The 27,683-nt window shown below is 41.1% G+C and overlaps 1 protein-coding gene and 1 long non-coding RNA gene across 5 annotated transcripts in view; one reads left to right on the forward strand and one right to left on the reverse strand.

Annotated features, from left to right (window-relative positions):
* GALNT18 (polypeptide N-acetylgalactosaminyltransferase 18) overlaps positions 1–13,726 on the forward strand; it is a 364,667-nt gene extending 350,941 nt beyond the window's left edge. For both annotated transcript variants that reach the window (XM_081180632.1, XM_081180631.1), the window contains exon 11: positions 13,258–13,726. In XM_081180632.1, coding sequence (XP_081036758.1) covers positions 13,258–13,404 — 147 coding nt within the window. In that variant the 3' untranslated portion in view covers positions 13,405–13,726. The remainder of the gene's footprint in view (positions 1–13,257) is intronic.
* A 1,768-nt stretch (positions 13,727–15,494) lies between these two features.
* The window catches only part of LOC308583926, a 67,000-nt gene continuing 54,811 nt past the window's right edge, over positions 15,495–27,683 (reverse strand). For all 3 annotated transcript variants that reach the window (XR_014006490.1, XR_014006491.1, XR_014006492.1), the window contains 3 exons: positions 19,659–19,736; positions 16,968–17,045; positions 15,495–15,549 (listed from right to left, as the gene is read on the reverse strand). This is a non-coding gene — a long non-coding RNA (uncharacterized lncRNA). The remainder of the gene's footprint in view (positions 15,550–16,967; positions 17,046–19,658; positions 19,737–27,683) is intronic.

Here is a 27,683-nt window from a genome sequence, read left to right on the forward strand (position 1 = left end):
AAGAGAGCCCTTCTCTTTCCAAGTCCTTTACAGAGTTAAACCTTTAAATTCATATTATTCCCACACAGATCATTTTCAGTCCCATTTGCCAATTAGTTGCTGTGACGAGTCTTCTAAGAGGGGGAGTTATTAGTTAATCACATAGAGGGGGGAAAGATAAAAAGTCATCCCCCCTCTTTGAGTTTCGTTGCACTCCAATCCACATACCAGCTTGTCTGTAATACTTTGATGTAATTTTCCGTCTCAGTCTTCTTCATTTCAGCGGTACAGTTGTTAGCAGATCAAAACCTCCTGCCTCTCTTGAAGCATGTGCGTTATCTTTCACCATTTTTTTTTCTTTTAAGTAACGCAACTAGTTTCGCTCCTGGAAGTAGCTTCGGAGGAGTTCCAAGACTCGCCGAGGGTTGTGCACCCAGTGCCTCACCCCCTCCTTCTTCCGAACTTGGGGGTGATTTATGGCAACAGCGGGTGATAACTGCATCTCTCCCCCCTGGAGAGATGTTAGGGAGACTGATATACTCCCCATAATCAGCCTCTAATTACCTCGTGCGAGCTGGATAGATGTTAATATCCACCATCTTCCAAGGCGCCCCTAGCGGCCCCCCACCATTTTCATAGCAAGGTATGCATTCCCTCATGGACAGCTTGCCAGTAGTGGGTAGGGCCAGATAAAAAGTGGGTGGGGCCAGATAAAAAGTGGGTGGGGCCAGATAAATGTCTCATAACTTTGTATAATAAGCTTCATTCTAGTCACATGGAAGCCAGAGGTTATGCATGCCCTCCCCAAAACATCTTTTCCTTTTCCATTCAGAAAAGCAAGAGGCACTAACACAGTTCAAGGACATAGTCCAGCAAAGCAAAAGCATTTCAGGAGGGCATGGATCAGGGCTGGTGAGGGAGCAACCTGGGAACAGTCCCAAGGGTTGAATAGAGAGGCCTCAGCAGTCATATTTGGCCAGTAGAAAAGAGGTTCTCCATTTTTGGTTTCCATGACTGAATGCTCCCCCCACAAACCAAAAAAAGATCCCAACCTATAGAAAACTTAGGGAGACACCAGAGAGAAGACTGGATAACTGGGAGGGGGGGTCAAAATTATTTATGGATATGCATAGTGGCATCCCTTTTGAATGCTTGTCACCATCTTTACAAGTGGTGGTGTCCATGAAATAATGCTGCAAGTTAAAATAGATGTCAGAAAACACTCCTCCTAACGCCCACAGACAAAGCTCTGAAGAAGGGAAGATGAAGCTCCTTTCTTTGTCTCCTGATGATAAGAGGCAAAGGAATAATTAAAGGCATGCTGTTCAGAAAGGATTGTTTTGCTAATACCCAGTGTGATTAAAGTGTTGTTGTTTCAGAACACATAATGTGATGCAAAGTAGGTTTGCATGCTGTAAGCTACAAGGAAACTAATGAGAGTAATCAAGGACTCCGAGAGATGTTTGCACATTGTATTGTACTTGCTTCCATTTCATCTAGCAAAACGAGTATGCCTCTCTGAGAAAATGAAAAAAATCTCTTTGTAAGAATGCTCAACTTATCATATTTTAACATTTACAACACTGTGAAAATGCACAGGGTAAGGCAGTGCTGATATCCTGAATGAAACTATAAACTTGAGAGTAGTCCTTATGGCCTACGTGAAATCACAGTGAAGTAAATTGTTTTGAGTGCCTGTATGAAAACAGAGTGCTTTAAATATCCTGCTACCCAAAACTTTCCAGTGGAGTTAAAGCTCAAGCCAACAACAATAACAAAGCTTCAAACAACTTTCAGTGGCCTTCCAAATCCTAGTTTCCCTTTCCATGCTATTCATTATTGTTAAATTCAGCTTCTTATCCTAGCATTTGGAAAGCACATATAAAGCCCAATCACCTGGGAAGCTTTTGACTACGATTACGGAATCATTGGGGTAGTGAAGATCTGGTGGTACTGGGTTCCAAGACAGCTGGAAAAGGTCTGTGAAACAAGCCCTAACACAGCATTTGGAGGGAAGGCCAAAGGAGATGTGTTGCAGTCTTGTTATTGCATTTATTGTAATAATAATAATAATAATAATAATAATAATAATAATAATAATAATAATGTTGCATTATAAACTAGGTCGTAAAAACAGAGCTGCTCACGCACTCTCCCAAACTCTCCACCTGTATCAACCCAAAGCCATGTGGGTGTGAATATAGCTAAATAGATTGTTTCCAAGGAATTGGTTTCAGCGGAAACTAATTATATAACAGTTTAAATGGCAACAGCATTGCATTTCGTAAATACATTCAAATTGTGAAGAGACTGAAGTTTGACTTTTGTCCATACCTAACTAAGTGTTTGGAAGGAATGGGGAAGAGTGAGGGAGCTGTCAAATTGCAGCTTAGAGTGAATCAAAGATTAAATATGTCAATGGGAATATGAAACCGTTTGTTAAAAACAGACCAGAATGTCTATATTTCCACACACCCTCTAAGAGAATTTTCCTAAGAGATATAGTAGCAGCCGCTGCAATTGTAGTTAGCCATGGTGCTTACAACTTGAAGGCAACTTGCTGTACAAGCAGATGTCTGGTGTGTGTGTGTGTGTGTGTGTGTGTGTGTGTGTATGGACACAGGTGTCACTGTGGTCTAAACCACTGGGCTTCTTGGCCAGGCCTATCAGAAGGTCAGTGGTTCAAATCCGCTTGACGGTGGTGAGCTCCTGTTGCTCTGTCCCAGCTTCTGCCAACCTAGCAGTTCAAAAGCATGCCAGTGCAAGTAGATAAATAGGTACTGCTGCGGTGGGAAAGTAAACGGCATTTCTGTGTGCTCTGCCTTCTGCCACAGTGTTCCATTACACCAGAAGTGGTTTAGTCATGCTGGCCGCATGACTCGGAAAGCTGTCTGTGGACAAACGCCGGTTCCCTCGGCCTGAAAAGTGAGATGAGCGTCGCACCCATAGTCGCCTTTGGCTGGACTTAACCATCCAGGGGTCCTTTACCCCCCCCCCCCCGTCTGTATATATATATACAGTCATACCTTAGTTCTTGAATGGAATCCGTTCTGGAAGTCTGTTCAACTTCCGAAAATGTTTGAAAACCAAGGTATAGCTTCCAATTGGCTGCAGGAGCTTCCTGCACTCAATTGGAAACCACGTCGGACGTTCGGCTTCCTAGAAAAGTTCGCAAACTGGAACACTCACTTCCGGGTTTGTAGCGTTCAGCAGCCAAAACGTTCAAGTCACAAGGCATTTGAGAACCAAGGTACGAGTGTGAGTGTGAGTGAGTGTGTGTGTGTGTGTGTGTGTGTGTGTGTATAAATTGAGTGTATTGTAATCCATTCACTCCCAAACCATGACTGCCATATTGAAAGCATGTTCTTAGGCCATTTTCAAGTGTGGTAGTATGGGGTTGAAAGAGGTTGTGCATAAGCAGCGATCAAGAGAGAATGTAGCCTGAAGAACTTTATGTCTACCTTCACTGCCAGAGGCAATAGGCCTCTGAATACCAGTTGCTGGGAATCACAAGCAGGGAGAGTCCTTTTAGAGTCAGAACCTGCTTGTGGGCTTTCCATAGGCATCCAATTAGCTGCTGTGAAAACAGAATGTTTGGTTATATGGGCATTTGGCTTGATCAGCAGGATCCTTTTTATGTTCTTATAGCAACATAAGACATGTGTGGGGTCAGGGGGAGTTTAATTCAGCATCGTGGAAGTGCTTGCCTGCTGACCGGCTGAGACAACCTTGTTGTTACCTGACTGCTTTTGCTGCATGTTTACTCCAGGTACTAAGGGCATTAGAGCTACCCTCCTCCTTGGTAGGTGCTCATTTCCAGTGGCCTTACATTGGTTCTCTGTTTCATGTGTATGTCAAGTGAAGAACCTGTGTTGACTAGGATGTAGAAAGAATTCGAAAATGGCTTTTTGTCCTCTAGTGCCAGCAAGTGCATAAATACATCCAGAGATTGAAAGGCATTCTCAGCAGCAGTCTTGGACATTTGATATATCTAGAACAATTCCCATGTAAAATGCTTGAGAAACAGAATTGAGAACTGTGTACAGTGCATTTTGATAAGTATTTTATTCAAAATTATAACGCTGCTCTAAGTGCTGTACGAGCTTTCACATTCCAGCACTCTGATATAAGGCTGTATGCAGATTATATGGGCCCTCAAGGTAAGGAAGGACACAGGGCATTTATATCACAAGCTGCTCTGGTTGCCCAAAGAAATACGTTTATGGAGCTTAAAGTCTCAACACACCCCAACCATTCAAGAATGGCTACTGAATGCAGATGATTTATCCATCAATGAAAAACATAGTTTACAGAAAACAAGATAACACGTAGTGTGATATTTTTTCCCTCCTCCACCCCTTCCTCTAGGGAGTGTCTTGGGCCAAATTAATGTATGGTCTTGATAACGACATGTCCCAGGCTCAGAGGCTTTTGCTGTTTGTTTTTAACTCCTCCACCCATAAAAGCCATTATTTATTTCTCTTATAACTTTGAAAAGTCTTATTGCACCTAGCCAAGCCTTCTGTTTTCACAGTGGCTAACCAGTGGCCAGCTTGTGAAGCCACAAGTAGGACACATATTGGTGCAATAGCAACTGATATTCAGAGGCAAAATGCTTCTGTTACTGGAAGTCTACAGACAACCCTAAGACAGCTGAGCATCCTTGGGAGTCTTTGGTGAGGAACTTTTATCGCCCTAATCTGCATGCTTATTTTCAATCTCAAATCTAAAAGCTTAGTAAGATGTGAATTACTTAACTCTAATTTATGTATCTCTTTCCTGTTTATTCAGGCAGCTAAAGTCTCAGCACACCCCAACAATTCAATTTCATTTAAATTGGGGAGAGGGGAAATTGTGTTTTCATTGGAGAAAACATATACCAGCCTCCCTAAATTATGTGAATGTACTTGTTTTCAAGCCTGTTTGTTGAAATTGCTTCTCCATGTGTGCTTTGAGACTATTTTTAATGAGACTTCTTTCTGGGAACAGTCACGTCAGGGATCTCAGAGAACAGGATGAAATCACAACCTATATAGTCAAACACATGCTCTTATGTGCAATTTGCTCTATGGCAAATGAAGGAGCTTATGGGAAATGTTGGTTTCATTCTTAGTTGGGTAAAGATTTCTACCCATTTTCAACACACCACCCAACCAAAAAACAAAAATGGTTACTAAGGTAACATTTCCCCCCCTCAGTTTTGTTCATGACACATTAAAATCCTTCAGTTGAGCACTTAATTTTCCAGCATACGTCCTTTTAGATGCCCAGTGACACCTGTTAGAAGGTATATGGTTCTGAGGTCCAAGGAAGTATTGCTGATGCCTCTACTTAACATTTCTGTCACAGCACCTCTTCCCATTCATCTCCCTGCATTGCTAGCACTGCTTGGTAGTTATTAAAGGACCCTCTGAGTATAATTATGCCCTGTTGGGATGCACCACATTGAGTGGTCTAAATGTTAACTAAACTCAGCAGAAGCACAAAGCAAAATTGATGTTGTGGTAACATGATACAGCTGCTAAGTAACCAGGCAAATGGTACACTCATCCGAAACCATTTAACACGTTTCGCCATCTTTTGCTGTGGTTCATAATTGTTCCCCAGAAATGGCCTGTCAGGCTGAAATAGTGCACTACTCTCCTTAGTTTAACAATACAATAAAAACACTGGGATGCTGAAAAGAGAGAGTAAAAGAAGGAGGCTTACGTTCAGTATTTTCCAAGTGATGTTTACCATCTTTTCCACTTGACTTCTTTGCTGTTGCTTTTTGTCTTGTTTGCTCAAGATTTGGATTGTTTTTCTTTGGATAGAGAAGGGGCTGTTAGAAAAAGGATAAACTGAAAACTAGAAACAATTAAGGCTCATGTTTTATTGTCCAGCTTTCGACTGAATTCTGCAGCTCTGGCCGACTTTACAACGACCATATCCACAAGTGGAAACCATGTAGGCTGAGTACATTGGAGGGAAGCTAGATTGTGACCACAGTCTCCATACTGATCTCCATGTGTCCATTGGCCTGCAACAAAGAAAGATCCCCATTCATGTAGAGAGCTTCCATGCAGAAAAAGCTCAATGCCAGCTTCCCACAGCCTGGTGTTTTTCAGACGTTTTTGACTACAACGTCCATCAGTGCCTGCCAGCAGAGGCAGGGGTCAGGGATTATGGGAGTTATAATCCAAAACCTCTGGAGGGCACCAAGTCAGGGAAGGCCACTGAAAGAGCCCATGAACACAGGGAAAGTGGAGCTGCAGACAGCAGCTAACACAGTCCTGTTGCTCCTCCACATGTTCAAAGAATTGAGGAGTTGGAAGGACCACAAGGGTCATCTAGTCCACCTCCCTGCAGTGCAGGAATCTTCTATGCCACATAGTTTCCAGCTGTGTGAAAAGGACTGAAATGCCACTCTACTTTTGATTTACTTCATGCAGGGGTAGATTTGCTGGTGCAGTGTTTTGGGATGTTCATCTCTGTTTAAGAAGATGGCAGTTGCTATCTTGTTTTGCTTTGCTGAAAGTATCACTACTACCGCAGATCCTCTTGCAGGCTGGAATTGTATGTTCTGGGATTCTTGTTTGATTATAGAAATGAGTGTTTTCATGATGAAAAAGGTAACTGGGAGTGGCATTAAACTTTCTTTTAAACCTTGGGAGAGCAATAAATACAGCAGCAGCATTACCTTCTCCCTGATGCTTTTTATTTAGCAGCTCTCTCAATATTTTATGAGTGCATCTAAAATACAGTGGTACCTCGGGTTAAGTACTTAATTTGTTCCAGTGGTCCGTTCTTAACCGGAAGCACCACTTTAGCTAATGGGGCTTCCTGCCGCCACGCCGCCGGAGCACGATTTCTGTTCTCATCCTGAAGCAAAGTTCTTAACCTGAGGTACTATTTCTGGGTTAGCGGAGTCTGTAACCTGAAGTGTATGTAACCCGAGGTACCACTGTATAAAGTAACCTGAGTGAAGCCTTTGATAGGCAGCCAGCTTTAATGGAGCTTTCTTTTTGACAGTCATGTTTTTCTCTCCCCTCACCTACTGATTGTTTTGGGTGTGCTTGTGTCAACAGAGACTTCTTGCCTGCACTGAAGTCTTTAGGTTTAAAGAAGATGGCTGAGTTTGCTTCCATGGGAGCCAAGTGTTCACACACATTCATTGCATAGCTGTCAACCATCCCTTATTTGGCGGGAAACTCCCTTATCCCAGCGCCATTTCCCGCTGCTGTCCCTTATTAATGATGACTCTTAAATTTCCCGGGTTTCAAAGGAAGCAGCTGGCCAGGGAGGAGGGAGGCTCCAACTGTGTTGCTTGGCTGCGTTGCTCATCCAATAAGGAGTCTAAGAACGACTGGGGGGTGGAGCTTGCATGCCTTGTGCCGATCAAATCGACCTTGTTGCCTGGGGACTCGCCTTTGCTCAGCACTTCCCAGCAGAAAGGTGACAGTGGTTTTCCTTGCTGCATCCCCTTTGCCGGGTTGCTGCGTTGTGAGGCTTCATTTGGCTGCTGGCTGGGCTTTCTGCCTTTGGGTCGGAGGGGCTCAGAAGTTGAACATACCTGTGCTCGGAATCGGATGGATACGTCATTGACGGCCCACTCACCCTTGCCGGGGAAAAGGTCTGTTTGGAGTGGGGCACATGGTGGGGGGAAAGGAAAGGCACTCTCGTGGGAGGAGGGCTTTTGGATTTGTTTTTGAGGCTCCTTCGATTGACTGTTATGGGGGAAAGGAAAGGAGCTGGTTGACTAAAATCCCTTATTTTGGCTGCTGATCCCTTATTTTCGAGGCTGCTGGTCCCTTATTTTCAAATCTGTAAGGTGACAGCTATGATTCATTGACAGTTGTAGCCATCACCTCCTAATGCTTCAAGTGGGAATGTAGGTTCTATTGAGAATTGGGGGCTCCGATTTTGCAGAAATGCAAGCTCCGATTTTGCAGGTGTAATACCTGAATACCTGGTTTCTTGCAGAGGAACCTGGGAGACTTTATTAGGTGTTGGTGATGGAGGAAGATTGAAGCACTTGTTTGGAGATGGGGGGAATTTTTGCATGTTGACATCACAGGCTTCATAAGGGTCCTCTCTAGACTGTCACTATCCCCCCCACCCTTTCATAATACTAGAACTCATGGCCATCCAAAGGAACTGAATGTTTAGATTCAGGACAGGAAAAAGAAAGTATTCCTGCAGTGCATAGTTGAACTATGGAATTTGCTCCCACAGCAGGCAGCGATGGCCACCAACCTAGATGGCTTTAAAAGAGGAATAGGCGAATTCATAAAAGAGAGGACTGTCAAAGGCTACTAGTCACGCAGAGTATGCTCTGTCTCTGCAGTGGGAAGCAGTAATGTTTCTGAACACTAGTTTCTGGAAATCACAGGGGGAAAGTGCTTTTGCGCTCAAATCCTGTGTGCACAGGCCTCTGGATGTCTGCTGAGAACAGGATGCTGAACGATGTGGGTCAATGGCCTGATCCAGCAGGCTCTTTTTATGTTCTTATGTACAGGAGAGAATCAATTGCATGCCAAGAAATTTAGTGGATTAAAGTGCTCTCCGATACTCCTGCAGAACAAACCCATTTAACACAAAAAGTTTGCTTGCTTTTTTTTTTTAAGACAATGACTGGAAAATGCACTAGAAAGTGTGGGATAGCAGAAAATCCACCCAAACGAAGCAGGTTAAATGTTCAGTAAACAGCAGGTGTTGAATAACCTTCATGCAAATAGTTCAGAATGAATGCGCAATAAACAATAGATAAGCCCAGTTCTTAATCCAGTTCAGCCCTATTAAACTCAGTTGGGCTTGCATTATTAACTTTCCTTCAGTATTTAATTTCCATTGCTATATGCCATTGTCTTCCAGCCGGATTTAAATTGTCTTTATTAAAATGTCTTAATTAAAAATTATTAGATGTTCATATATAAAATAGTTGTTAAGTACCACAAAAATAATATAAATGGTTATCCACTCTAGCATTCCCATTATAAGGGAAATAGATTGCAAGAGTTGATGTTAATGAAAACTATAAATGCGTGCACATTTTGAGGGCATTTTTGAATATTCTAATACAAGCATTCAGTCGGATTCATCATCATACTTCATTATTGTAAATCTGCAAAATAGAAAATCACTTTGTAAGTCAAGAATCTCAGTAAAGAAAGCAGTTTCCCACAATTGGGACAGAAAGGTTAGCAAAAAGTATTTTTTAATCACTGCTGTATAATGGCTTGCCTTGTGCACTTTGGTAGGAAAACCTAACTACTATAGAGACAGACTTCTGAATAGTAGTCCTGAGTGGCTCTGTCATTCATGGTAGGGACTCTGGTCTAATGCAGACTCCCATTCTGGATGGGAGAGGCAAGGTGACTTTTGCCAAATCCCCTTTCCCCTGATCTGCACTGTGGAGAATATCCCAGTCGTCTAGAGTAGGTTTTCTGGAGGATGAAGAAGGAAAGAAAAATAAACAGCTTCCCTTCCTTTGAGGGGCAGTGATTTTACACTTTGAATTTTCAGTATATTGCAGGTTCCTTTTGGGAAGCTCAGCTTTGTGAAATTCGTCCCTATTCACTGACGCTGACACTGTGGTGTTCTAAGAGGATTGGCTTTGCACAGTAAGAATAAACATTGAGGAACAGGAAATAACATGTTAACCATCCTGAAATCTTTCGATGAAGGGTGGTATATAAATCTAATCAATAATATCAACAAAAACTGTAGCAAACCTAGGTGAAAAGAAAACCCAAATCCTTACTGTAGTTATGCCACATTGGTTATTGAACATGGATGTATCCAGCAAACCGAGGATCTTATACTGAATATGGTTATATCACTCATAGAATGTGCTCCCTTCTTACTGGATTGTTGCAAACTCCATACTGGTGTAAGGAACAAACATTATGGGAGCGACCCAACACCTTTCCAGTAAGTTTGGCAGGACTTTCCTTCCTCCTCACTGCAACCCCCAATCTGCATTGGAGGGGATGCCAACACCCCAGAGCCAGTTTTGGGGTGCACAGGGGACCGCAGGAGAGAGGAAGGGTAAGTCCCATTTGCACAAGCAAGACACCACAGTTGGCTCTCACCCTCCTGTAATTCACTGACCATTTTGCTGTGGTGTAATAATAATGTTTCATGCTACATTTATCACAGGATAATTAATTTTAACTTTCATTTCATATCTTGAATGTGTAAACTGTCTTATCTTAGGAAATTGTCTAATAGTTGGGGCAATAGTTGCAATTGTGAAACAATTAGTTGGGTCAATATAATCACTCAGTGACTTGCCACTTACTAGTTGCAGTCTTCCAGTCAGTCAACCAAAGCCAAGACATATATGAATTAGATAATTGATATATGAGCAGCCCATCTCCTCTTCATGTCCGCTCCAATGGGCATGAGTCAATGCAGTACTTCAGTCTAGTAGTGCAAAACTGATTTGTAATATACTGAACGCTGATACAGCTAATGCAGTGAGCAGAGAATGGGGTTAAAATAATCCAATAAATTATTTATTGTGAATCGTTCAACTAGGAATATATGCTATGCACAATTGGATGCCATTATCCTTTTTAAGTACCCAATCTTTGTACAACTCCTGCTTTTATCTCCCTTTATCCCTTTTATCTACATAGCTGCTTTTGTCTTAATAGTGACTAACACTTCATATTCAACCTTGAGAGTCAGACTTTTGTTTAGCAGAAAGGGAAAGGGAAGAAAGTATATTCTTTTTTCTCCATTGAAGAGGAAAAAAACCCAAAAGATTGAAATTAATAGAATTTATCAGAATCACAAATCATAGGATGGTATTAAGTTTGGACAACAATGTCAGGATAAGATTAATAGTTCTTTTCCCGATTAAGTAGCTCAATCTCTCCCTTTGTTATAGGAGTCATTCATAGCCTTTCAGAGTAAATGTAACCTTGAAAGCAAGTGGTAATTAGCATTTAAAGAGAAAAATAATAGTCAAGCTCTAATCTTGTATTAGGCATATGGTAAATATATATATATTGACATCAAATTCTGCTTTATTGGCTCATCTGGCATAATTCACAACCCTCTGAACACCAGTTGTCGGAGAACACCTGCAGGACCCCCAGGTATAGGGGCAGTATATAAATTCAGTAAACAATAAAATAATAATAAATGCACCCATCTCCTGCTTTTAGGCCTCCCATAGGCCTCTGGTGGGAAGTGGAATGCTGAACTCTTGGTCAGATTCAGCCAGACTCTTCTTAAGGCCAGTTACCCAACCAGAATGGTGGGGAACTGGGTTCTTTTTCCTTTGTGATACTATCCTGCTTGGGATTAAAACTTTGTGACTAGAGATAGTTTACAGAGCAAAAGATAGGAAGCCAGCTGGCTGGTGATGCCATGCAGTCTGCTTCTGATCTCACAGTCTTAAGGTAGAATATGGAAGGAAGTGGCTGACACTCGAGTGAGGATCTGTTGGATACTGTGCAGGTTTTATCCTGTCCTTGGACTGGATAGTCCTTCAAATAGAGGACTCTCCTCTGTAAAGTAGGACACCTGGCCACCCTAATTAATTTGTTACTTTAAAGTGTTACTTTAAGAAGCCTCCTTTTCTTTTCACAAATGTAGCATATTTTTCCATTGCTACAAGAAGCATTATATGGGGGGAAATATGTGAAGTCCTAGAAGTGGAAAACTGCAGAGTTACTTGACAGTGGTAAATCAGCCAAGTGGTTGTAATATCTGGTTGCTGATGATTTTTATGCAGGCAGGATATCACAGAATTTATTTCTGTTAGAAGCTTCCTATTTCTGTTGAAATGACTATTGTTACATTTTATTCCATTTTTGAATCACTCCATATGAAGAATCTCAAAATGCTTTCTCAATACAATTGAGTCTTAGAACAGAATGGAGAAGGTGTTATACAAACTTAACTAGGCAAAGACAGATGCGGTTCAAAAATATATCAGATTGTAGTAAATCAGCAATGGCTATTCTACAAATGCAAATTAAAAGCCCGCAGTTAGTTATACTGAAGTAATTCCTATACGGCCTAGGACCCTCGTACCCACGGCACCGCCTCTCCTGGTATGTCCCACGGAGGACCTTACAGTCTTCAAATAAAACATCTTGGAGATCCAGGGCCACAGGGACGTTAGGCTGGCCTCAACCAGAGCCAGGGTTTTTTCGGCTGTGGCCCCGATCTGGTGGAACACTCTGTCACAAGAGACTAGGGCCCAGCGGGACTTGACATCTTTCCGCAGGGCCTGCAAGACAGAGCTGTTCCACCAGGCCTTTGGCTAAGGCACAGTCTGACCCCCTCCTTTGGTAATCCTCACAGAACTCTAGCCCAATGGTTGCCATTAATTTGATTTTGAATTGATTTTAGAATGAATTGATTTTAGAATACATTTCAATTAATTGATTGTGATTTTATGTAAACTGTGTTACTTTTATTGTTGTTAGCCGCTCTGAGCCCGGCTTCTGCTGGGGAGGGCAGGATATAAAAATTATTATTATTATTATTATTATTATTATTATTATTATTAAAATGCTTAGGATTGCAGAATAGGGTTGGACAAATCAACAGAAGCTTGGGTGTTTGTGAAGCTTCTTTCTAAACCTGCTGCCATCTTTGACATTTGCACTGGGTTTTGTAGTTTCTGTGTCTTGTAGCATAATCTCACTGCAGGTTTATTTGGGAATCTTAGTAGGACATACACTTAAGCAAGTTTGCACAAGACTATATTGGCTTATAAGAGTTTATATCCTTCGCTTCTTCCCAGGAGCTGTGTACACAGGTCTAACCCCATTTTATCCTCACAACGACATTGTGATATTGCCACTTCTTGACTAGGTATTCTAATGTGGAACTGACTCTCTTGACCCAGTAATAATCATAGAGTTGTAAGGGACCACGAGGGCCAGGAATCTTTGCCCGATGTGGGGCTTGAACCCACAACCCTGCAGTTAAGAGGCTCATGCTCTACCGACTGAGCTATTCCAATGGTTAATATTAGCAGGATGTACCTGCTGAAACATGGAAGGTTATGTAGCTTCCAGTGGGAGAACAATGAGTGGGCAATGCTAAAAAATACTCCTGGCTGGAAGCACTCAGGATACTCACTCTTGAGACCTATGATAGATCTTCATGGTTGAGCAGTGAATTGAATCTTGGTTTCAATCTGACTGTTCCCCCCATGGATACTCACTTATGGCTGACTGCTGAATGACTCTTAAATCCAAATGATCATGAGACGGAAGTGGTGATAGGTGACTTTTCATTAAATGTGTTTTTCTTTCTTTGTTTTTAAAGGGAGGTCCAATCCAGAACAGAAAATCCAAACGTTGTCTGGAGCTGCAGGAAAACAGTGATAATGAATTTGGATTTCAGCTAGTTTTACAGAAATGTTCTGGCCAGCGCTGGTCTATCACAAACATCCTGAAAAGCTTGCCATTATAGACTTTCAGGAAAAACAACAACAATCCTTCTACACAATTCTCTTGCTACTGTGTAGCAACCGTTTGCAATGTTGCCTGCTGTACTATATATTTTTTTCTTCCTCTTTTAACCTTTGTGTGTGCGTGTATGAGTGGCTGGGTGTTGGATTTGTGGGCTGAGAACAGAGATTTTTATTTCATAATGACATTTTCATGGCATTTATAGAGAGATGCTGAATGACAGGTAATGGTAGAATATCTTAAAATATTTTGCAACTGTAAATAGGGAACAAATGGAGAATATTTATAACTCGGACAATAAAATTTTATTGATTAAAAACACAGCCTAATACTGTCTTTGATGAGTTTGTTGTGGAACAGGTTTGAGACAACCCAAGTGCTGAATAGATTTCTAATCTGCTTTTTTCTTACGCCTTTGCAAGGAACACTCCCTACATCAGTGCTACACAGTCATTTTCGAAAGACATTCCCTTGCATAAAAATAAAAACTGTTGGCATTTCAACCATAAATAGTATCACAGCATTTGTGTATATTTAAAAATACACATAACATTTTAGAATTGCTACATGTCATTTGCCTTTCTTCATTCCTTTTTTATTTATTTGCACTGTGGTAGCACCTTAGAGATTCATCTTCCCAGGGAGTATTTAAAACAAATATATTCTATATATTTACTGATGAACACCACAGGCCCACTTTTTAGCTTTTTCAAAAATATTAACTTATCTGTCCTACAGGTCCCCCCACTGAGATTCCAGAGGGTTTTCTGTGACCCCACAACACCGCCTTACTATTATTCTACAAAATGTGATGCTAAAAGGTAGAGGTAACACTACACTATATCTGCATATATATTTTTATTCATAAAAATACCTACTTTTTCACTTTAGCTGCACACCCAGAGAGCTGACCTTGGCCTGAAAAGTGTTAGCCACCACTGTGATACCTAAAACCCAAACTATTACTAACATATAGGGTACTTGGGCAGATGGGCTGTTTATTTGTCAACATTTGGTGGTTATTATCTACTTTGTATTACTATTATCCCATCACTTTTCACACTGCAAAAAGTCCAATAAGAGAAGTGAATGGATATCGCACTGGAAAGGACAGAACCTCCACTGGTTACCCCTAATGTCTTATAATCTCTGCATGAATATATATATTAGCATGAATGCTTAATAGACAAGCAACTCTAGCACAGGCTTTACACAAACCTATCAGCATGTATGCTCAATATACAGCTCCTCTGGAAGCTCCCAAAGTTAGATAGTCCCACACTGGCAGACTTAACTGCTTTATTCATTACTCTACTTTGTAACAGATAATGCCACCTCCTGTTAAAGCAGTCACAAAATAATGATAGAGATTTCAATCACAAGTTCTTACTATAATTGAAAAGCTAATATATGAAGCCTTAACTCTTCTGGGATAGGTTGAGAAAATAGGCTGCTCTCAGTGCAAAATGGTACATCACCACTAAGGTGATAAGAGATTCATTAGCATTAATGACGCAGGTTCGAAAAACCCTGTTGATCACAGCTTATATGTACTCTGGGCAAATGAAGTATTGACTGGAGGTTTATTATTCTGTAATTCACTTTCAAACTCAACTATGAGTCAAATGCTAAATTTAAAGCTAAGTTGCCACCTGTGGCATATAATATCTTCGCTCTGCCAGTTTTTCCTCTGCTTAGGGGACAATCAAGATATCAAGTGTTTAAAGTGCTAAAAGTGAAGGTAAAGTTAGCCAACAGATCCTAATACACTTAAAACTAATAATGAAAAATGCTTCAGGATTCTGTTTTCTCTTTGTCTGGGGACACATTTTAAAAATGCAAAAAGGCAGAAGAAATTAAGCCTTATGTCCTCTTTTTTCTCATATTTCGCAGTGTGGGCTCAGCTAGTAAATATGTTTTTGATAGTAAGGAAGATGAAAACATCTCTTTGTTAGCAGACAAAAGCATATATACAGCATGGTAGTATTTGATACATTTTGTTAAAGGTAATGGAGCCAAACAAAATAAAATGGCACTTGAGCCCATAGAGATGAGAAGGACAAGATGAAGAAATATATTAATCAACCCTACCTCTCAAGTAATGCCAGTTTTCTGCCATACAGCAAAAGACCTTCCTCCATTGTTACTATAGAAAAGAGAGAAAGATAAATGGCTTCCATTTAATTGGGCCTCACAAAAAGGTCTCTGGCAAAAGTGTGAACTTTACTTCACCTGTTTCTCCAAAGAGATATGAATTATTCTTTATACTCACATAACACATTTAGGACTGAAAGCAGATGTGGAACAAAATCTAAAAGGAGGGGAGGTTTTTTTGAGTAGCTATTGTAAGTATTCTCTACACATTGGTTTCTATGTCTCCTTTTGTTTTTATTTGTATGCAACTAATCTTGCTTTTTTATGATAGCACTTACTCATTTTAAATTATGCACGTATTTCTTAAAGTGATTCCTTTAGACAGGTGTTGCATCTAATGATCATGACACTAGAAGACAGTTACCCCTGTGCAGCCCTCAAAACCATCTCCAGAGTGTTAGGTGACCTCAACAATGTGGGACTAAGATGTATGGGACTGCAACGGAAGGAGGTTAACACCTGAAACTGGGTGAAGGAACTGTGCCCAAGCGGAGCACTCCTGTTGTGAGATTCTGCCACCCAATTTCAGGCACTTGCCCCTCTCTCATTGCAGACCTTTACAACATGGACTACACTGTTCAGAAGGACCACACAGCCCTCTGAAGAGGCTTCATAGAGTTAAGGGTCTACACAGCAGGAGATTGGAAAGGAAAAGATCAGTTGCCTTACTTTGCAACCTGTGCAGCCATTGCATACAGCCCATAATCTCATGGAGCTTGTAAAAAAATACCAAGTTTCCCCCTATTTTACAGTGTTCTCAGTATCAATGTTCTTATTGACTGTTTGACAAGGACCAATTTACACAAACTATGTGATGCTTCAAATTGCTGTTTGTTTTGGCTTATAGTAGACACGTTGCATGCAGGCACCCCTGAGTGGGCTAGCAGTGGCTTGCTACAAGATCTGTTCTGGTCAAGATATACCTGCAGACAACTAGCTCACCAGGCACAGCAATTTCAAGTAACTGTGCCAGTTGGTCATGAAGGTTGGACCTATATCATGGTCATTTACACCTAGAAAAGGCCAGCAGCATGATGATGATAAATGAGAAACAACTTCTGTGTATCTTATTCTAACTAGGATAGCATATAAGGAACAGGCTGGTATCAGTTGAATTCCATCTGGAGGACTAAAGGTTGTCCATGTCTGCGCTACAATATGCTATGTTGATATATATGAATCTCCTAGATGTGTGGGGAACCATCTTCAGCCCATGGGCTGTATTCCCTTTGGGAATATGCAATCTGGGGTGGGGGGTTGATCTATTGCATTTGTTTTATAGATGTAAACTACTGCTCAGGCCTCCTGGTGAAGGACGGTATACAAAAATATTAATAAATAAATACATTCCCTCCGGGATCACTTCTGCTAGGCACATGACATGGATGGAGTAATGGATGCAACACTTACCTTCAGATAGTAGGTTAGTTTTTTCATCCAACAGCATCAAAAATAAACAGATTAGTTTCACCCACTGACTGGTTTTACCTAAGAAACAAAACAGAAAGGAGGTCACAAAAGAATCCTTATCCTGGGAGGTCAAAGATCAGCTGGAATAATTTTAAAAAGCAGCGTCAGCCAGATTATGGAAATATGGAAAGAGGGGGTGAAAATGGCCATGGAGAAGACCAGCCCTCTTCCGCCTTCCAAGTAGCAATGCCTCGGCTGCTGTCAGAACACAAGGAAGGGGCTCTTCAGCAGCTCGGGTAGTGGGCAGGCTAGGATGGGAGAAGCTGGTCCCTGAAGTGTCCTGAGCCAAGCCATTTATCACTTCTCAATGAGGCTGCAATTCAGTACAATGCATAGTAGGATTAGAATACCAACTTGCACAGATGGGGACCCTTTTTTTTTACTGCATAGTTATGGATGGGTAGCAGGAAGCTACAAAGTCATTTCTTTGAGCATTGCAAAAGGAAATAATTTGTTGTCTTTAATTGCTGTAAAATATTTTATGCTTGTTTTCTAAGTATAAAGAGACGTAATGTTTTCAAACTCAATATGCAACAACACAGCAAAGAACTGCAATTTTGTTTATTGCCTAAATTGTATTTTCATTGGAAGATGTGAGCAGCAGCAGTTTTATTTGAATTTAGATTACACAGAGAAGGATCTAAATTCTGACAAAGCATCTAAAACATCAAGTTACAAAACGCATAATTCACTAGCGTTTGTGACTTTCATCTGCATAGCACCACGTCCAACTGGAGAGGGTGTGTGATAGGATATTGCATTCTAAATTTGACTGAATAAACGGCCTGCTCCACAAGTCTGGGTAACACTGACATATCTGTAGAGCTCTACTCCAATTCCAATATATATATATGGTTTCTATGCTCTAGTCCCAAGTAGTTCCAGTGCTGACTGTGATACCACACTTTGCCTGTCATTTAAGCAAAAACTGTGTGAAGAGGTAGCAGGACCAGACAAAGGTACAGGAACATGGAGTGCCAGATTTCTTTTCAAAACTGGAGGAAGAAAAGTGGACCACTGCATTCTTCATTACAGAATAGCTTTAACAGAGAAGAAGACTGCCACATAGGTGTCTAGACTCAACTAAGGCTTTCCATTTAGTTCTGCTTGGCACCCTAATTAAATCATTAAAGAAATATATTTGGAACTGACAGAAACAACAACTAAAAAAAATCATAGTAATGAACAGATAGATGCAAAACACGATGTTCTGGGAACGGCGGATAACCCATGAAGTAATAAGAATATTGGTGATACTGTGGAAGGCATTGCAAAATACACGTTGTCCAAGTCTTTTCTGAATATGTACTTGGACAAGGAAACATCGAACCAGGAAATCACATATATTAGATGTGGAAAGTTTTACGATCTAAGAGACACATGTTCCGACCTCTGACATCACAAAAGCAATTGCTGCCAGGCAAGCATTTGCTTGTGTAAATACAAACACAAGGACAGCTGCGACAGTGTGCAAAACTGTAGGAGGATTCCCATCAGTTTCAGTCAGCATGGTCAATGGTCAGGGAGGTTGGGAACTTTAGTCCAACAACATCTGAAAGTCACAGGTTAGCCCCCTTCCCTTGCCCTAAAATATTTGCTGCCCTGCCATTTTCCCTACTCTAGTGTTCTTTTCTGAACAAAACCACAAATGCTATGGTTGTCTACACTTACAAGCTACTAGGGCTAGCCCAAAGCATTTTGCTGCCTGAGGTAGGACAGAAAATGGTCTCCCTGCCAGCAACCCTGTCAATGAACATAGTACTAAAGCGAGTTGTTATTTTGGCACCTGAGACAGAAAATCCCAGAAACTTTTCCTCCGCTCTCTGACAGTCAAAGTACTTGTCAGGGGTTCAGGAGCAGAGGCAAGGGCAAGGGAGGAAACAGAGAGCGAGGGGGAGGAGGCAGAAGAAAAGATGAGTGATGACGACGACCCGAGATCTCCGAGTCTTTCCAGTGAATCAGAAGATTCACAGAAAGGAGCACCAGTGGCCAGGGCAAGGGGGGAGCCTAGGGGGACACCCCAGGAAGATAGAGCCAGAGGGGACTCAGAGGGGAGCAGTTGGAAATCGGGACCAGCGTCACCGCCAGAGAGCAGGGAAGAGGAAGGGCGCCAGGGATCAAGCGCTGGCAGCTCACAACAGGGGGGAGGGCACGAATCAGGAGTGGCCACACCTCCATCAGGGAGCGAAGAAACGGTCAGACGGAAAGTGGAAGGTTGGGCGCGCGCGCCAAGTTCAAATGCACAGGAAAGTGACGCAGTAGGCAGCCCGGAAAGGGAGCCAGGTCCTAAAGCCCGGCGCAAGGAGACAGGAGGGTCCGGGGGGTCGGCGTCAGAAGAATCCCGGAAGGAAGAGACCCCGGGGGGCAGAGGGACCCAGAGGAGAACAGTCAGGCGGAAAAGGTGGAGCAGGGCTAGGATATTAAGTTGGTGCACAAGGGGCGGAGACTCAGACGGACCTTCGCCGATCTAACCACTAGACGTAGAGTTGCACGCAGCAGCTTGAGAATGGAAACTGTAACTCAATAAAGACTTTTACTTAATGATCGCTGGCTAGCATGATCCTCTGTGAGCTAGGATCTGGAAGCAGCTCTGACAGTACTGTAATGATAATAATGCATTCAATAACTTACAATTTAATGCCCTTTCATGACTCCCCAAATTGTTTGCCTGAAGTGGCCACTTTACTCTGCCTGATGGTAGCACTGGTCCTGTAAGAAACAATAAAATAATAACACAACCAAAATCCAATAATCGGTTAGTAAATGGCACAAAACTGGGTCATCTCACTCTACCAGTTGAGAACAATGGTGAATGAGAGAGACATTTGAGGGTTGACGTATCCTATAGGCAAGTTACCCAGAGCTGCTTCTTTGTGGAAGTAATCAGTGGTGCACAATATATTACTTATTTAGTTACTAAATTTGTATGCTGCTCGTCATCTGAAGATCTCAAGGCAGTAATTCACAGCATTAAAAAATCCAGCAAAAACCCCAAAATGCATAATAAAAACAAGAACAAACAAACCAATAATCCATTGACTGGTGCTGCCATTGAGATGCCCCATGTGATTGTTCTGATCATGTGAAAAGCCGAAAAGATTTTTCAGCACCCTCTATCTGGGGCAATATTTGCATCAGCCACAAAAACTAGCCAACTAGACTTCTGTTTGTGCCATCATTTGTAGACACAGGTCCATGATTTCCAGGCACAGGTTCAAGCAGGATTTTTGTTTTGTTTTTTTGGTCCCTCCACTTTCCATGGGAAAACCCACTGTTTATCACTGAATCAGAACAAATGGCAATCAGGTTTCTGCAGATCGATGTTTGTTCTGATTCAGCAGTAAAGAGCGGGTTTTCCCAGGCAAAGCAGCAAAAGAACAACAACAAAAACCTTTCAGACATGTGCCTGGTAACAATGGATGTGTGCCTATAAATTGTGGCGCAAATGCAAGTCTGGATGAGCCCCTGCAAAAGACTACACAATACAGTCAGGCAGCCTCCCATAAATATAGGTCAGTGTCTGCTGCTCCATCCTTCTCAGAAACAAAAAAGCATGCATGCTTGATTTTCTTTTTTGCAGGCATTCCCAGGAGGGTAAAAAAAGGGAGTCTTTGTTTTAACAGTTCTGTTGGCACTATAAAATCCTTGAATTTAATTTCTACACTCAACAGCTGTGCCTCCTGGACTTAAATTGTCTACGTTGGACCTCTCACAGAAAGCAACTCTTGCAGATGGCACAAACCCCAAATACAACTACATGCCCTAATTTAAAATACTTCTGAAAGAACATGGTAAATTAGTCTTCAGAGAGATTTCATATGTATGGTGGGCTGAAGCAAATGTGACAAGGCTCTTTCATCCAAGTTGGAGGTCTCCAGTAGGAACACCTCAAGTTACTCTACAGATCTCTTATATGTTTCTGTACCAGGTCTGTTCTGTTAGTGAAAAGTGATCCTTTCTCAGTCCCTACAATACATTAAAAATACACAAAGACAGGGCAGATAATGAAGAGATGTAAGCAGAAGTACTTCACTGAAGGTGTAGCTCCTTTTGCAATGATTTAGAGCTAGCATTGCTGGCTTGGTGTGATGATAACTCAGCCCCAAATCAGCTTTTAATATGTAGATTACACATTACTAATTTACAGTGATGACTACCTGTAGTTTGTGATATAGAGCATTTAAAACTTCATTTCTCTCTATACTTCTAAAATTAGGATATGTCATCCAGTTTTCAGACAATCCAACACAAAATAATTTTTCCCCACATTTTATGTTTTCTGCTGCATCATCTTCATCAGGGTAATATACAGAATATTTTAAAGAGTAAGGTAAGTCATAATGTGTCTAACATTATCATTATCTCAGTTTTCTCAGACATATTTTAGAAAATGTTTGCTGTAAGTTTGGGAAAAGGGAAAGCAAAAGGAAACCAAGGGCAGAGAAATCCAGGATAGCTGGCAACAAGTCAAACCAAGCGATACGTCAGAGGAAATTGGGCTCAGTTCATACTGGCATGAAGAGTTGGTTTCTGATCTATCCCTGCCCCACCTTCCACACTTCAAATCCATCTCTATTTACAGTCAAGGTATCACCATCTCTCTATTTAGATATTTGGTGTCAAGGGATCAGAGGGTGAAATCACAAGAGGAATCCACTTTCGCCAAGAATAAAACAGTGTCAAAATAGGGACACTGTTTTACTGTAAGCCCATGGAAAATAGGGACTGTTGTGATATTTGTCCCCACAGTAGAAAATTCCAGGTTGTATTCATCAGATACAATGATTTTTGCTAGAAGATTGCTCCTTCTTCCTATGTTTGGAAGACACACACAAACACATGCTGCCGGGAGGGTTTAACAGTGTTTTCTTAGATGTACTTTTTTCCTGTGCAAAACAAGCACTTCCCCACTTGGAAACATGGTGATGATGTCATGAAGTACCATATTTCTCGCTCTATAAGACGCACCAGACCACAAGACGCACCTAGTTTTTGGAGGAGGAAAACAAGAAAACAAATATTCTGAATCTCAGAAGCCAGAACAGCAAGAGGGATCGCTGCACAGTGAAAGCAGCTGTTCTGGCTTCTGGGATAGCTGCGCAGCCTGCATTTGCTCCATAAGACGCGCACGCATTTCCCCTTACTTTTTAGGAGGGAAAAAGTGAGTCTTATAGAGCAAAAAATACGGTAGTTACCACCTCAGAGATAAACATGTGAATCCGTCTTGTATTTTCTCATGGTAATAGACATTAAAGCACACTCTTCGTGTCCACTAATAAGCAATGACAATTCTTCCAAATTCCCAACCCCAATCCATTCAAACTGACACATGAAAGGACTTCACAAACAGGGCAGTAAAAAAACAAAAAAAACTGATCCAACATCTAGTAACTGCTTTGGCAGAATGAGTGCACAATACTTTTTAATAGCAACAGTTGGGCTTCAAACTGTTGTAGTGCTCCTTATTATGGCTCTGTCTGGCCTCACAATCAACAACAGCTGCCTAGCATGGGTGATTTAAAGGCCCCAGCTTCTTAAGAGTGATGTCTTCAGGTATTAAACTCTTGATCGAAGTCTCTCAGGAGAGATTAAATCACAGAGCTCTGTTCCTTTGAAAAGGTCTTTGGCCTTCTTTTGCTGCATTTCAGCTCACAGAAGCCAAGGAGGCTTGCTTTTCTGATTTGGGATTGATTGGCTCAGTCCCAAAACAGATGCTCTGTAGGGCAGAGCCATTATATTTTGTGATGAGCAGACAGGAGGTCCTTTGGAAGTCATGGGAGTACAGCCAAGGTAAAGGTGAAACACAGCACGAACGCAGTCATGTGGCTCCTTCCACCACACTCAAAGAAAGCAAGGGAACAGCCAACTATTCCATAAACAGCAACTTCACTCTTCTTAAAGTTCAGGCCTGGAAGGAATTCTTCTTCCCTCACTCCTCAATTATACAGCATCATCAATATCTTGAGCAAAGTCACAAACTAATCCATAAGCCATATTTGGGGCAGTGGCACTCTGCAGGAAACTCCAGTATTATAGGACTGTTTTCCACAGCAAGTGTTTAAAGTGTGGAAAAATATAATATTCATGTAAGTCTTTAAACATGTCATGAAAAGAAGAATGAGCCTATTTTTCCTAGATACATACAGACAGGTGTGCATGTGAAATATATCCCTTCCATATTTGGTGTGAACACAGAGATGTTACCTGCAACAATTATAATGCATACCACTGACCATGGGAGGGGGATAACGTTTTGAAATTATTTCAAGATGTAACATGCATTCACTTGATAGAAGACTTTTGTCCATCCTAGGGTTGCCACCATTTCCTTAAGTAATGGGGCAGAGAAATAAGACAGCAAACAAGTGAAGATCCCATCTTTACTGCTAAAGATGAGCAGCCACCCAAATTTTGCCACCCCTAGAAAAACTCAGAGAAATGGTCTTCCAAATTTTCTGCCCGCAGACTGGGTGATGAACTTTGGAGTCCATTTGAACTCCTTATACTTGCAGGAACAGGGTATTTTTTAAGCAGAAATAAAAAGTGTGTATAGGCACGTAGTTATTTTGCAGTTACAAGATGCTTCTAACACTGAGGCAGCTGGAAAAAGAAGATATGACTTTAGTATGTCTTAATGGCTGCATATTTATGTATCTAAAACCCAGAGTGATTGCTACTTAGATGTTCAACAGTCAACATCACAGGGAATTCATTCCACCGTCTTTCCTCCAGCCACCAGATGATGAACATCTGACTCTGGAACAATGAATTGGTTGCCATGTGGCTCTTATCCTCAGCTGCCCTTACACATTGTATCTTAACAGCTGTCAAGTCCTTAACTCAGACACAGTACTTGTGTTGTGTTGGCTTTTAAACCCAAGTAGAAATCCCTGAGGCGCAATGTGTGCTAGGAATCCTAGTCAAGATAGATAGAGGCATTGTTCTTTTACGGATTTAAAGAGCATCTTTCCTACCCATCAAGACATGAGGAAAATACTATTAAAGTCATAAAAATTACTGCCACAATAGACATGTATTAGCAACAAAGAAACAGGAACAACAACAATATCCTTTAGAAGAACCAGAGGAGGGCAAAGATTTTAATGAAACTCCGAAGCAATGCAAAACAGAAGGAGGCCATAAACTGCAAGCTGAAGCATAAACACAAACCTAAGCACCTTCATTCTGGGTATTAAAGTCAATCTTCAAGAGACTTTTTAAATTGTCTAAGGGCCAATTCTTATGTTATGGATACCAAATGGAGGCCATTAAGAATGTATCTTCCTGTTGTATTGGTTCTGCCCATAAAGTCTGAAAGCAAGTCTACAGTCAACTGACCTGAAGACTTTCTAAGTGATGGAGCTCATAAGGTAAGGATTTCATACATAAAACTATTTGCAAAGAGAAGCTTCCACATGATTATGTTGAAAATGGAATGCTTCAGTTGGTCTACGTGGCTCTCGTATATTGTAACAGTGATTAACAGTGGCATGTGAACTAAAGACAACAGGTTATTTTTATAAAAGAATCAGAAACCTGATTGCCATTTGTTGGTGAAACACACACAACCTCTGATATTTACCGGTACATATCTATTAAAGGGCAACTCCCAAGGAAGTTAACAGCATCATTAAAAACAAACAAACAAACAAACAAACAAAACCACAAACCTTTAAAATGGCATCTAATAAAAAAGAGACAAAAATAAAAGAAAGAACAATGGGCAGCCTCCATAACAATTCAAAACCAACACAGAAAGAGCAAACAACCATCATAATAACTAATATGAAGTAAAGCACATTGCTGGAAATCACATCTGAATAAAGAAGTCTTCACTTGTCACATAAAAACAGATTGCATGTGTAGTAGGGGAGGGTCTACTGAAATTTTCCAAAGCAACAGTCCCCATCACTTGGGTCTTGTTGCCAAGAAGTCATTATCTCTAGTGTCTGCAAACCCGTCTGCTTCCAACGCTGGTGGGACACAGCAGGGCCTCCTCTGAAGACTAAAGCGTATTCTCAGGTTCTTTAATCCCCAACAACTACACAGGGGTTGCTTCAGGGGTTTCTCCTACAACAGGGGTGGCCACCTCCCAAGAAACTGTGATCTACTCAAAGAGTTAAAAACTGGCAATGATCTACCCCCTTTTGGGGGATTCAGGTCAAAGTTGTTGAGCTTCTTTTAGGAAGGAAAGCCCTGTTTTGGGGGGGGGGTTCAGCTTAGTGTTGTTGAGCTATTTTTAGGGAGGAGGAAAACCCCGCTTTTTGGGGTGCAGGGCAAAAATGCTGAGCATTTTTAGGGGAGCCAGTGATCTACCGCAGAAGTTCAGTGATCTACCGGTAGATCACGATCTATCTGTTGGACGTGCCTGCCCTACAACATTTTACAAAACCCCAAGTCTTCACGTTCCTTTAATGTCACCAATCACTAAATCCTGCCTCAGTAATGCTTCCTGCCCCATGTTACTGATATCCTGAGGTAAAATTAATAGAAAATCTGCATTATATTTAAGCTTTACTATAGAGCTGTTACTTTTAATATTCCTTCTGCTGTTGCTCACCAAGGGAATTCAGAGGCTTGTAGAGCTAAATTCTGCTTGTTGTTCTGAATTCTGTGTTGGGTTGGGTTTTTTTTGGGGGGGGTGGAAGTTAAGAAACAAGCATCAAGCAACTGTCTTGTCTGTTTCAAGGTTGCAAGATGAATGTTTAGCAGTCCAGGAAGAAGAAAGAAAACGATTGTCTCAAGATTTTTCTTTGTAGCATTCACTGTTGATTGTTGTTTTATGGTACAAAGAGAATGACAAGTTTCCCAGTGTGAGAACTGACCTCTTATTATATGTATATGTACATACATAGTTATTTGTAGACCTCAAAATAAAAATAAATAAATAGTGTGCATTGAACAGAATAGCTTTTCTTTCAAGTCAGCCTCTCTTACCCAGAAACCTCAGTGACATGTGGCTGTGTGTTGAGGTCAAGTTCGTAGGCAATTTAGGTCTTAGATATTTATGGTTAGATTTGTGGTGGCAGAGGGCAAGAAATATGATGGACAAATTCATTAGACTTCCTTTTACCATCCAACAAGTGAAGTGCTCTTAATCTTAAGCAGTATTACTTGATTCCTCTTATTGAAGTGAATAGCTCCAGAACAACTGCTTGAGTTTAGATCTTTAACCTTGATTCATGTGGGCGTGCAGTAATGGCATAACAGCTGCCCAATGCCACTTCTGAATACATAAAATTTATCTGAATAAATAAAATTAAAAATGGGACCTCACTGGAGAATAAACATAGCAGCAGCATTTATGAAACTGAGAGATACCAGTCCATTTATTTTAAGGCAACTAGGCCATGAGGGAAGCTGGAATCCATAAGAAAAGCCAGCATCTAGACCATTCCTAGAAATGAACCAGCTGTCTATGGCTGACCAAGGAGCAAATGATTTACGATAATATGTTTGTTTTTCAAACCTGTGGAAAGTCACAACCAGAGAGCAGTGAACTCAATTTGTAGCCCAGCTGTTTGAGGGAAGTCAAACCACAGGTAGTCAGGCACCGAGAGTCGTATGCTAGCTCATTACTGCCTTAGGATTTCTAGTTACTGAGTGCTTCAGGAGAATAATTGGTAGCACTACTGAGCTCATTTATTTCAGCTTTTTCCCAAGATCCATGTGCCAAGATGCTGTCCGAAGCTAATAAAATCTTATTTTGCTTGTTCAAGATCTGCCTGCCACCCTCAGGATAGGTTCACTGAATAATGAACTTCTGTAACACGGAAGGATGAAGAACTTGAACAAACAAGTTAACTTTAAGAAAAACTGCTTCGTTACTTAGGGCTATAGCCACATATTGCTCACAACAACTACATCGTTTTAAAGCTGTTTTCTGAGCACTGACCCTTCATGTATGTACAGAAACCTCCAAAGAGGTAAAGATTTACCTTTCATTTCCATGTCAATGACTGCGGAAATGAGAGGGAAATGAGAGGTCGCACAGGGGAGGGAGTTCACGAGAAGCTTTATCAAGGAAAGGAAATAGAATAGGGGTACAGTCATTTAATTGTTTACATTAAAAATAACTAATAAAATAAAACCCTCCAAAATAGCTAACAACAGTTAAATAATATATATAAAACAGTAAAACATTCAAATTACAGTAACAAGTGAAGCAATAGAAGTGAAAACCATCAGCACCACCTGCGGTGGGAGAGAGTTCCCAAGATGGGCTTTACCACTGAAACAGCACTTTATCTGTGAACCGCTGAGACCTCTGGGTATAGGGCAGTATATGAACTCAATAATAAATAATAATACCTGATATCCACCCAGAGAGAGTGTTCCCTGGAAAGAGGGCTTGATTGTTAAACCACTCTGTAAACTATAGCTCTGTGAGAGGAATAGGGATCTCCTAGTGACTCTCAGCACCCCTGACAAACTTTAGTTCCCAGGATTCTTTGGTGGGAAGTCATGACTGTTTAAAGTAGCATGATACTGTATAGTGCAGATGAGGCCTAATGAAGGAATATACATACAACCCAGTACAACGCCCGATCCTCACTTTTGGTGTTGGAATTTTGTTTTTGTTTTTTTAAATGATATTTATTAGAAGTTTAAAGATTACAGAAAAAAGAAAAAAAAGAAAACAATAGAAAATTTAAC

The sequence above is a fragment of the Podarcis bocagei genome (genome assembly GCF_964188305.1).
Source record: "Podarcis bocagei genome assembly, chromosome: 1".
NCBI classification, from domain to species: domain Eukaryota; kingdom Metazoa; phylum Chordata; class Lepidosauria; order Squamata; family Lacertidae; genus Podarcis; species Podarcis bocagei.